Genomic DNA, 11,170 nt, shown 5'->3' with positions numbered 1-11,170 from the left:
TCCCCATCAAGGTTTGCATCTTGTCTATTAAAAAAATGTATTGCATGAAATAGTTACAGGTAGAATTGGACAGGTTTGAGGCATGAGAAACACCACCAACAATTAACAAGTGAATGTTTGTATCTTTCTCTGGAGTGCAGAATTACGACATGAAAACTTTTCCCCCAGTGCATAGAAGCATCATTTACTACAGACTGAGGTAGGAACACCACACTAGAAGTTCTTGTTGCTTTGTTGCATAAAACATTATAAATCCTTGGATATGTCCCTCCATCTTCACATAGACAATACAAAGTGTAATGTTATGTGTTCCTCTTGCAAAAACCACAATTGCTTCTGGCTCCCGAGAGGCTGGCCGTGGTATTTAATGGTTGACTCTGAGGTGGGTTCGCTAACCAATGTGCATGCACCCCGTCTGAGTGCAGCAGAGTTGCCCATTCCCATGTATTGCTAATGCTGTTAATTGTGCTCTTTTTTGAATGGTGAATGACCAGCTGTGGAGGAAAAGTCAGTGCGCAAAGTCCCACCTCCATAGCCTCCTTCCCATTGGTTCTGGCAGTGCTTCGGTTCTGCTGAATCCAGAGGGCCTGTGCGCATACATGTGGCTGCTCGGGCAGAGTCAAGATAATGAAACCAGCCTCTCGAAATATTTCTGATTAGATCCCCGAACAACTTGAAATCTCTCCCTGAGATGAAATAGAACCCTTGCCAGTCAGATTTCGTGCTCTTGCTCTCTTCCCGTGTGTTATTGCTCCCTGTACAAATGAGCTGCTTTTAGAGAATATTCTCTGAATCACAAAACAAAATACAAGAAAGTCTGGATTTCCTTTGCTTTCCAGACAATGTTGGTTTGATTGTTTTCTCAGTGTTTGCTTGCCATTTTTCCTAATTTTCATTTTAAATAGCACAAAACAGCCCACTTTTTAGAAACAATGGATGGTTTATGCAGTGTTAACACATTGTTCTAAAACATTTGTAACCTTGTGAGTATCATCCAACACTACATTTATCCAATTTATAAAGTAAAAAAAGGTTTGGTTCATTAACAAAATATATTTTTCTTAAAATATAGGTTGAAATAAGTTCTTTCATAATACAAAAAATTTACAGTTTACTGTGGCAGAATCTCATTCAAAGAATCCAGATCTGATGATTACTGCTACAGCAAGACTTCAGAAACAACAATCAGGTGCACAGATTGACTCTTCCCATCTACATCGATTCCTGCTTCCTTTGGCAGCCAACTATTCTAAGAAAAGGTCTCTCTGGGGTTGTAAAGGCCAGGGGTTGAAGTTCACCAAAGACAGATTTAATGGCCATTGCACTCCATGCTAAGGGAAGAAATAAATTTATGCCTGCTGACTTCCTCTCATAACAATCTATTGCTTGAAAAGAATTAGTAATGCTAAATGATCTCACAATATTGGCATTGGTCCTATCGTCCCCCCCCCACCCGCGGCCACCACCCCGTGACTCCCCCACATAAAGCCAGGTAATTGGTAAAAAAAATAAAACTGCCCTATTTTCAGTGTCCATTTCCAAGATGGTAGTGCTAAGCACTATGGCAGTTTTAATAAAAATACTATATTATTAAACTTACAACTCAGTAGCACCATTACAAAAGCTCCTGCATAAAGTAACAGCTGTCTTCATGAACTGGTGTCCCAGCTGAAGGCTGGCATTTAGTCCAATGATAGTAATAAAATAAGCTCTCTACTTGAAGTTTCTGCAATTAACACCTCTACAAAAGCAAAACTAAATTTGAACAGTGCAGAGTAATTTGAATGTTGGAAAGCAGAACTTTGAAGGAGCTTCCCACAAGAGGACCTGCAAAGAAATTGGTTGTGTGGTGGGTTTGATCCTTTCCTTCGGCTGGGAAGCTGCCCTCCTGGGCCGCAGCGTGCTTGGAGTCATGAGAGGAGGGTTTAATTTATGTGCTGATGGCGCCACGATGAGCCCCGTTTTCTGGGAATGGGCGGCAGGGTTCTTCCACAGTCCTCCTGGCTACTTACTAGGAGGACAACTGCCTTCAGGTATCATTGATCAGGCTGAGTACGGAGCGGATTTTGCAGGCAAACCATCGCCTGAGGGGACAAAAGTATTGATAATGGAATTGTTCAAACTCGGGGGTCTGGCGAATATCACGGAAAAAGGCAACGTCAAGGTCAGACTCCGTAAGGATGATCAGGAGAAGGAGCAAAACCAAGAGGAGTCCAACTGTCACAAGGAGCAGACGGAGGACACTTAAAACAAACTTATTCACCTGTTCTGATTGGGCTCCTCCACTGCTGCACAAGGCGCGGAGGTCCCTTCCCAGCTCCTCTGCCTCCCCCGCCGCAGCGCCAGCTTCCGACTCCTCTTCCTCTATGCTGCAAGGGGTGCCGTTAACTGGCCGCGACAGCAGCATCAGTTCCAGGCTCTCTTCGGCCACCGGAGTGGGCAGCACGCTGTCCGACGGACTGTAGACCTCATCTGAGATGACTGCCACACGCTCTGTGCTCTCTGCCCTGCCGCTCCGCGAGTGGGGCAAAAAGGTGTCGCTGTGGGAGGTCGACCTGACCGGGGTGGAGTGAGCACTGTCCCGCAAAGACTCGAGCCCTGAAGGAACGGAAGAAGAAAGGTCTCATTGCAGAGCCACAAACTTTTTTATTTAACATTGCAACTTTCTGCTTGCAGGAGGTCCTATAGGAAAAGATAAGCATTGCCAGTTTAATTAAGGATAGGCATTAACGAGTTGGTTTGATCAACAGAAGCTGCTAGAGCACGGGTTGGCAACCAGCGGCTCTGGAGCCGCATGCGGCTCTTTAAGCCGTCTCCTGCGGCTCCCAGTCCTCCTCCTCCGCCGTGTGCAGTTCTGAAAAAAAGTTCAATCAATTCAAAATGCTCACAAAAAAACCCCTCCCGAAGTTTGAATTGATTGGTTGAGCTTCTCAAGCCGGACTGCAAAGGGCAGCAGCGGAGGAAGAGACGGGAGGACTGGAAAGGTGAGTGGGCCCTTTTTCTACCTGCTGCACGTTGGGGGCGGCCAGTCTCGGGGTGCCCCCGGCCTGCCTCTTCCCTGCCTGGCAGGTCCCACCAGGGGTCTCGGAAGCTTCCCCTGTTGGCCCCGCCTTTTGGCCGTCTCCTTTTCTCAGCTGGCTGGCCCGAACGAAGCAGCAGCCCTGCAAGCCTCCGCCGCCCCATTCTGAACGAAGGCAGCTGAGAAGGGGGCGGCAGAGGCTGGATCCCCCGCATGAAAAAAAAAGCAGCCGCCCCCTTCTCTCAGCTGCCTGGCCCGAACGAAGCAGCAGCTCTGCAAGCCTCCGCGGCGGCGGAGGCCTGCAGAGCTGCTGCTTCGTTCGGGCCAGGCAGCTGAGAGAAGGGAGCGGCGGAGGCCTGCAGAGCTGCTGCTTCGTTCGGCTGCTTTTCTTTCGGGGGATCCAGCCTCCGCCGCCCCCTTCTCTCAGCTGCCTGGCCCGGACAAAGCGGGCGGCGGAGGCAGGCGGATCCCCACACAGGGGTGGGGACACTTTCGGGTCCTTGCACAAGCAGCGACGGGGCAGGCACTGCTCGGCAAGCGGGTGTGGACGATGCTGCCGGCAGCAGAAGGAGGTGCAAGCCGTGAAGAAAAACTCCGATTCTTCCCAGAGGGACTTTCGTTACTTCAGAGACGTTGTTTTTATTCGGGAACTAAATTTCACATACGTTTGGCAATGTTCATGCCAAAGCAGGACACGTGTGCGCAGTACCCTAATCGAAGCCACGCAAGGAGCCGAGCTCAGCAAAAGCGCCTCCGATGCCTTTTCCTCCGACCGAGAAGCAAAATCAAGTGCGCTTAACGCTCAGTTTTATGTTTGGAACCCACACGCTCCATTTGCAGTTAGGGTGTCCCTGGGCGGGCATTTTATTGCTTGGCCCACCTGTTTTGCAGTAAACCTTTCCTCCCCCCCCCCCACTACTACCCTCCTCCCCCTGCGTTCGGTTGGCCTTGGAGCCGCTGCTGGGCAATGCCGTTGGTGCGCTACGGAAAGGGGGCGATCCTGGGAAACCGCTCTGCCCGGCCGGAGGGGGCTGTCCGCGGAAGGCAAGAGGTGCCGAGCGGCTGCTCTGCCGTGAGCAGTGCCTCAAGAGCTGGGCGTCTTTTCTCTTTCTCTCTCTCTCTCTCACACACACACAGAGAGAGAGAGAGAAAAGAAGGAGGGTGTCTGGCTTTAAGTGCAGGGTGGCTTTAAGCGGCAGAGACGAGAGGCAGCAAGGGCAGGAGACGAGGAGTCAGCCTATGTCTGCACACGCACAGACTTAAACGGAGGCTTTCAAACCTGACAAGCACACATCCTCAACCTCCCCCCGCCCGTTTTATTTTAATCCCACCACCGCCTCCCTCTTTCGCAAAGCCTCTCCTCCTCCTCCTCCTCCTCCGCTTCTTTGGAACCTTCGCAAAAGGCGGAAAGGAAAAAGGCCCAGAGAGAGAGAGAGCGCAGGGCGGGGGGAGAGCAGTCTTTTCGGAGGGAGGAAAAGCCAGGACGGCAGAGGTGGAGGGGGGGGGCAGGGCTGGTGCACGTTTTCCCTTGTTCTGCACGTGCGCGCGCACATTTTGCGGCTCCCACTTTTTTGTGTGTGACGGAACCAGTTCCTAGTGGCTCTTGCTGTTTCAGGTTGCCGACCCCTGTGCTAGAGGATGAATTTCTGTAGAGATGTAGCAATTTCTTATAATGCAACTCCACCTCCTCTTTTGTTAGTTCTGTTTTTTGAACAGTTTATATCCTCCTAGCAGTATATTCCAGTCACCAGTTTCACCCCACCAAGTTCCAGTAATGGCAACTATATCACATCTGCCCTCGTATACTAATACTTCAAGTTTATCCTGTTTGTTCCCCAAACATTGAGCATTACTGGGTTTGCTTCCCACATTTCCTTTTTATTTATTGATTTTCCTTTCCTTCCCATCATTCCCTATCTCCTTGTTTGATTGGTTGTCTTCTGGCTTATGCTTGGGATCAGGTCCTAAAGATTGATCACCCTCCCACCCTCAAGTTTATCTTAAAGCCCTTTGGATAAGCTGAGCAGGTGGTTTTCCAAATACATTCTTCTCAGTTCTTGTGCAGCCCATCCCCCGCCAGACGGTTTGTCTCCACATGGAAGAGAAGAAAGGGATAACAGTCTGTGGGCTCTCGGTCTACAAATTGCTGGTTCCATTCCTCTGAGAAGTGAGTCTCCTATCATCACCAAACTCCTTTTGTGGGGGGGGATGAACTCTGAGCTACTTTTCTTACTGTCACTGGAAAACATGTCAGAATCAGAATACAGCTGGAAGGGACCTTGGAAGTCTTCTAGTCCAGCCTATCCTACACCTATACCATTTCAGACAACTATCTAGTCTCTTCTTTAAAACCTCCAGTGATGGAGCACCCACAACCTCTGAAGGCAAGCTAAGTCTCAACATCTTTTTTGTTGTATGGTGAACAAAATGGGTTGCAGTATTACAGGTGTCTTAGTAGGGTTTTATCGATGTGAACCACATCAGCTCTTTTCCAATCCTCTGGGAGTTCCCCGGTGTGCCAAGATTTTTTAAAGACGTGATATAATGATTCTGAGATAGCATCTGCCAGCTCCTTTAGTACTCTGGGATGTAATCCATCAGATCCCAATGATTTCATTAAGGTCAGACAGGTGATCTCTTACCATTTTCTTGCTTATATTAATTCTTATTTCTAGTCTTGTCTTTTACAGTCATGTTTTGGTAGGTTGGGTTATAATTTCTTTTTGCATGAAGACTGATGCAAGTTAAGCAGCTCTGCTACCTCTCTACTGTTTGTTACTTCCCAGTTAATTATCTTTGACTTTTGTTGCAAGTCTTTGTTTCTGAGCCTTTGCTTTCCTGATTTCATCTTTGCAGATTCAGGCTATCTGCTGATATTCTGCCTTAGTTATGTGTCCCTCTTTCCATTTTTTGTAGTTGTCCTCTTTGTCTTTCAGTTTATCAGAGAGATCTTTGTGCAACCATGCTGGTTTCTTCTTGGATTTCTTGATTTTCTTTTTCAGTGGTATTGTGTTGGACTGGGCTTTTATGATCGTATTTTTCAGAGTTTCCCACACTTCTTGAGTTGTTTTCCTCTTTAGGATTTTCATCCATGGAATTTTTCTTAGTCTTTCTCTGAGTTTGTTACAGTTCTTTTGAAGTTTAAGACATTGGTTGGATTATTTTCTATTGCTTGTGTTTGCATTATATTGAATTCCAGTATGACGTGGTCACTCTCGCTCAAAGTTCTGGCAACTTCAACTCCCTCTATCACTTCTTCTCCATTAGTTAGTTCCAGTAAAGTAATCCCCGTGTTATGAGCATTCATTTGCTCATTCAAAGTTACATGATCAGTGCCCCCTAGTGCTTATGAGCAATTCCCAAAATTACGACTATTACAGCACCATGGCAGCAAGCAACACGAGTGACTGCAGAGGCTCTGCTATACAGTATTTACCCTATTCCCTTCCCCACTCCTCACAACTGCTTCCCCCTCCCTTCTTGCCATGCTGGAGTCCCTTACCTTGCAAAATCTGCCGTGGTTTCTTTCCTTTGAGGGAGAGGAGAAACCACAGCAGGAAGGGAGGCGGAAGCATGAGGTTTCTTAGTGGGTCGGGGAGGCTTTGTGGGCCTGTTCCATCACTAGCCCCCCTCCCCCCTTGGCCTTCCCCAGCCTGAGATACCTCATGTTTACTTAAGGAGCCATGTGCGTTTTAGCGAGGAAGAGAATGATCTCGCTAAAGGAACGAGATTCACTCTACAAGTTTTCAATTTATGAGTGGAATGGGCAGGCTCCATTACACTTGTAACTCGAGGATTACCTGTATAGCTTTTCCTCTAGTTCCTTCCGCTACCTTTTGGATGACAAGTTGTCAGCTAAGTTGGTTAGGAATCTGTTTGATCTCCCACTTGCTGCAGAGTTTGTCTCCCAGTTGATATTAGGTTAATTAAAGTCTCCCATTACTACTGTGGTATGTTTCTTACATATATTTGTTAATTGTTTAGCAAAGAGTTCGTCTGTTTCTTCTGCTTAGTTGAATGGCCTGTAGTATGCACCTATAGCAATGTCATTTTTTCCCTTTTATACTGACCTATATGGATTCTAGGAGGTTTTCATCCTTGGTTTTCTGTAGTGATCTTTTAAGTATGATGCAACTCTACCTCCTCTTTTGTTAGGTCTATTTCTTTTGAACAGTTTGTATCCTTCCATAAGTACATTCCAGTCATGAGTTTCATCCCACCAAGTTTCAGTAATGGAAACTATATCATATCTGCCTTCATGTACTAATACTTCAAGTTCCCCATTTGTTCCCTAAACTTTATGTGCTCGTGTATAGGCATTTGAGTCCTTTATGGGTCTTGGGTATTTTTTTTTATTTTTATTTTTTTGTATATCATGCTTTGTAAGTGGGATTTACATTCTTTCCATCACACTCTTGTTTCATTATGTTTTTCTTTTTTTCCTTTTTCTCTTTATTGCCTTCGTCCTGATGTGATTGGTTATCTGGTGGTTTTTGCTTGGAATTGGGTTCTATAAGTCGTAAAGATTGCCCCCCTCCCCCCTCAATTTTAGTTTAAAGCCCTTTTGATAGGATGAGTCAATTTCCAGTTCTTCTGAGGTGCGCTCCACCCCTTGCCAGAAGCCAGGTAATGCAGACCACGGTTTAGGAAGCCAAAGTTCTGTTGATGAAATCAGTGGTTTAAGCCAGTGGTTCATTTATAAAATCCTTTGCTCCTTCATTGGATATTGGCCTTTTGTTGGAAGTATAGATGAAAACACCACTTGTGTTTCTAATTCTTGAACTTTCTTCCCTAGCTGTTCATAATCTTTTGTTGTTGTCAGATTCATTGTTGGGTCACTGGTTTCCCCCCCCCCCCGGTAGGAGAAGAAAGGGATAGTAATCCATGGGGTTTATTATTTTACTAAGGTACTCAGTTACATCTTTGATTTTTGCTCCATATACCTCTATACCTCCCTAGACTGGCTGCCTGGTCTGCAGACTATAGTTTCTGTATACCTTAGAATTGAATCTCCTATCACCAATATTTGCCTCTTTTTTTCCTAGGGAAGTCTGGAATGTTTTTCTTCCTGTCGCAGGAATGCTGGGTTGTGCCTCTTTTTTAGAAACCGCAAAAGAAACTATGTCCCTTCTCCAGCTGTCTGTGTGCTTTCTTCTGGGGGAGGATATGAAATCGGTTGCTCAACTCCAGCAGGGCTAGACTGGATTGGGCTGGTCTAGACCAGAGGTCCCCAACCTCTTGGGCGCCAGGGATCAGTTCCGTGGAGGGGAGGGGGTTTTCCACGGACCGGAGGGGGCCTGGTTTTGTGTGCTGCCTGCATCCCGTGGATGGGTCTTTGCTTGTTTGTGTGGACCAGTTGCTGGCATGCCGCGGCCCGGTACTGGTCCACGGACCGGGGGTTGGGGACCCCTGTTCTAGACAGCAGGGACATTGTTCTTGGTTATTGTTTTCCTCTATGAGTGACATGTTGCCATCGGTCTGTGTCTAAAGATTTATAAACAGGTTCGTTTCTTCTGGTAGCTGGCAAAATATTCAGCAAATGCATGAAAAGACATTCCCCTGCCACAATTTTGGGTAATGCTGAACCCTGCCTTATAAAACTACTGAAAGAACAATCCATGAATTTGCTTTGCATATCCTGTATCGCTCTTCAGAATACACTTCCCTGTTCCACACTAGCAAAGAAGGGTGACATTCGCCCAGAGCCTTTGATCATTCCAATTTGGCATGTGAAACTGAAGCCTCAACTCCCAAGCCCTTTTTTCAATACCTAGTTCCAAAACTGATTAAAATCTATAACAAAGACATCTGAGCAATAGAACAAAATGAACTCCAGTGAACCAGAAGCAGTGTGTGGCGATTGTTCTGCAGTTGTCAGCTGCCTATCTTCGCTTTCTTTGAAGCTTGCTAGCAACCGCCATAGCCAGGAGGGAGGGGGGCACTTGGGAGGGAAAGAGTGCTGGAGGTGTGAAAGAATCTTGTGGGAAATTGGAGCATGGACACTGACAGGAAGCAGAGGTGCGAAATCGAGTCCAGGACAACAGCCCTGGGAAAGGAATTTGCTGTGGCACCGGAGGCACCATTTTCAAAACATCGGAGTAAGACCTGATTGGACTGCTCCCCCCCCCAGGGGGGAAGGGTTTTGGACATTGGGTATGGCTTTCAATATATGGTTTTCACGCAGCTTTTCTTTAGCGCTCACGCTGCACTCAACATCTGCAGCAAAAGTACCTTTTCTCTATCAACTATAGAGTCGAGGGTTCTTTCCTAGGTTGGGGCCAGTCTGACAGTAGTCCTTGTTTAGCAACTGTCTTGTTTAGCAACCATACGCAAAACAAGGGATGAAAAAGTAACTTTACGGCCAACCCTCACATTTTCAATCTTTGCATGTCTGCAAAGCCAAGGAAAGCTGAAGAAAGATTGTAAATGGAATCATGGTTTCACTTAGCAATTGTTTCTCTTAAGCGATCAATGACCAGGTTGCTGGTCCTAAATGTGGTTGCTAAACGAGGACTACATATATCAACTGTGATCAGCAACCTGGGCAGCCAACTCACCTTCCATGATGGAGATGTGGACAGCTCTCCTCCTGGTCCTGGGAACGCTGCTGAGCCTGGGTCCATGGGGGATGGAAGGGCAGCTCCGGCTGGGAACCAGTCCAGCCCTGCGAAAGGAAGGAAGGAAGGAAGGGCGCAGGGCAGAGGCAGCCTTCCCATCACAAGGGTGTGGTCTGGCAGAAGGTCCAGCACAGGTCCCACCACCCCTGTCTTCTTCCTGCTCATGGTGGCCCTTGACCCTTTCACTCCTCCACAGCTGCCTTACCTGTGTATTTCTGGAGGCTCCCTCTTAATTTTGGCACTAGACTCCATCACTTCTTTGGCAACTCGGCCGCTGAAAGAGATTGGAGAGCTGAACAGGTGACAAGCATGGCAAACGCCCAGCCCGAGATTCTGCTTGCAAACTCCACCCGTCCTGAAGGTCAGGAGCATGGCAGTGATTCTCCATCCCATGCAGAGTAGATCTGCAGCGTCGCTCAAGGCTATCGTTTGATCCCTGGTAATAAGCGGATTGTCTACAATACCTGGGAAGGTTTTGACTGGGTGCCCAGCTTGGCAAGAGCACCTGGGCAACCGTGCTGGTTCTGGAAGAACCAAACGGTGGTGGCTCTGTGTGGTGTTGGGAAGGGGGACCTTGGAAATGCCAGGACTGAATGGGTCCAGCTCAGAGGAGACTGCTTTTGCACTGTCACCTCCCTTAATCAGTCCTCAGGCTTCACACAACCAGGCGTGAGTCAAAACAGATCCAGCAAACGCTGCTTGGAGTCCTCATTTACCTGTATCGGAACCGGCTCCCTTTGAAAAATAAGTTGCTGCTGGAGACGGTGCGAACTTGACTGGACTTCTCCAACCTGAAGCAAGAAGCACAGGTGGGAAAAGGGGTCGATCAACAGTTACGTGGCTTTTGAAGGGCTGCGACGGGAGGGGGCTGTTTTGGAAGCTTGTCAGTTCCCTGTGCTGAAAATGAAGCAAAGGCTCGGAGAACTGGTCTTTAGAGATCGGCCCCTGGGGGAGCAACTGGCTTGTGTGCTGCTAATGGCCACGAAGCACAGAGGGCGGTTTCTCCTGTTCTATGGGAGCTGCCCCTGTAAATCGGTGCTGCTCAGAAGCACACGTGGGGCCAGCTGAGGCTTTCGCAAGGCCCATTATGGACATGTGGGTGCCTTCTCAGACCTGCCTGGGGGGGGGGGCCCGGGGGAGCTTTTCCCAGTCACGGTCAGAGTGTCATCTGAGCTGGCCAGGATTCATGGCACTTCTCCCTGTCTTCATTGCTGTGGCTCTGTCTTTATGCAACCAGCGAGAAGTTGTGGTTAAAGTACAGCCAGCCTGACTCCTGCAAGGCTCCCTGTCTAAAGTGGGGGGGGGGTCTCCACCTGTGATGCCCATAGCCTGATCTGCAGGGCACCTGCCTAGCAGGAAGAGCCGCAAGGGAGGCCTTTCCAAAGAGGCCTCCATTTCTCCTGCCAAAAGCCTCTGCTTGGCATAGGGGGAGGACATCGCCTGCACTGGCCAGGCCAAGAAATCTCCCGCTTGGGGATTTGCACTTTGCCCAGACACGTATCTCTTACCAGGGTCATCACTGCTAATTTTAATA

The 11,170-nt window shown here is 48.0% G+C and overlaps 1 protein-coding gene across 2 annotated transcripts in view; it reads right to left on the bottom strand.

Moving 5' to 3' along the window:
• Positions 1-2,029: 2,029 nt before the first annotated feature.
• Positions 2,030-11,170, bottom strand: part of FRMD5 (FERM domain containing 5) — a gene marked incomplete at both ends in the record, with an annotated part of 111,622 nt that continues 102,481 nt past the window's right edge. For both annotated transcript variants that reach the window (XM_081337535.1, XM_081337536.1), the window contains 4 exons: positions 2,030-2,598; positions 9,577-9,683; positions 9,842-9,910; positions 10,353-10,427. In XM_081337535.1, coding sequence (XP_081193661.1) covers positions 2,030-2,598; positions 9,577-9,683; positions 9,842-9,910; positions 10,353-10,427 — 820 coding nt within the window. The remainder of the gene's footprint in view (positions 2,599-9,576; positions 9,684-9,841; positions 9,911-10,352; positions 10,428-11,170) is intronic.

This window comes from Vipera berus, assembly GCF_964194415.1.
Source record: "Vipera berus genome assembly, chromosome: 12".
NCBI classification, from domain to species: domain Eukaryota; kingdom Metazoa; phylum Chordata; class Lepidosauria; order Squamata; family Viperidae; genus Vipera; species Vipera berus.
This window is presented reverse-complemented; position numbering and strand designations above follow the sequence as displayed.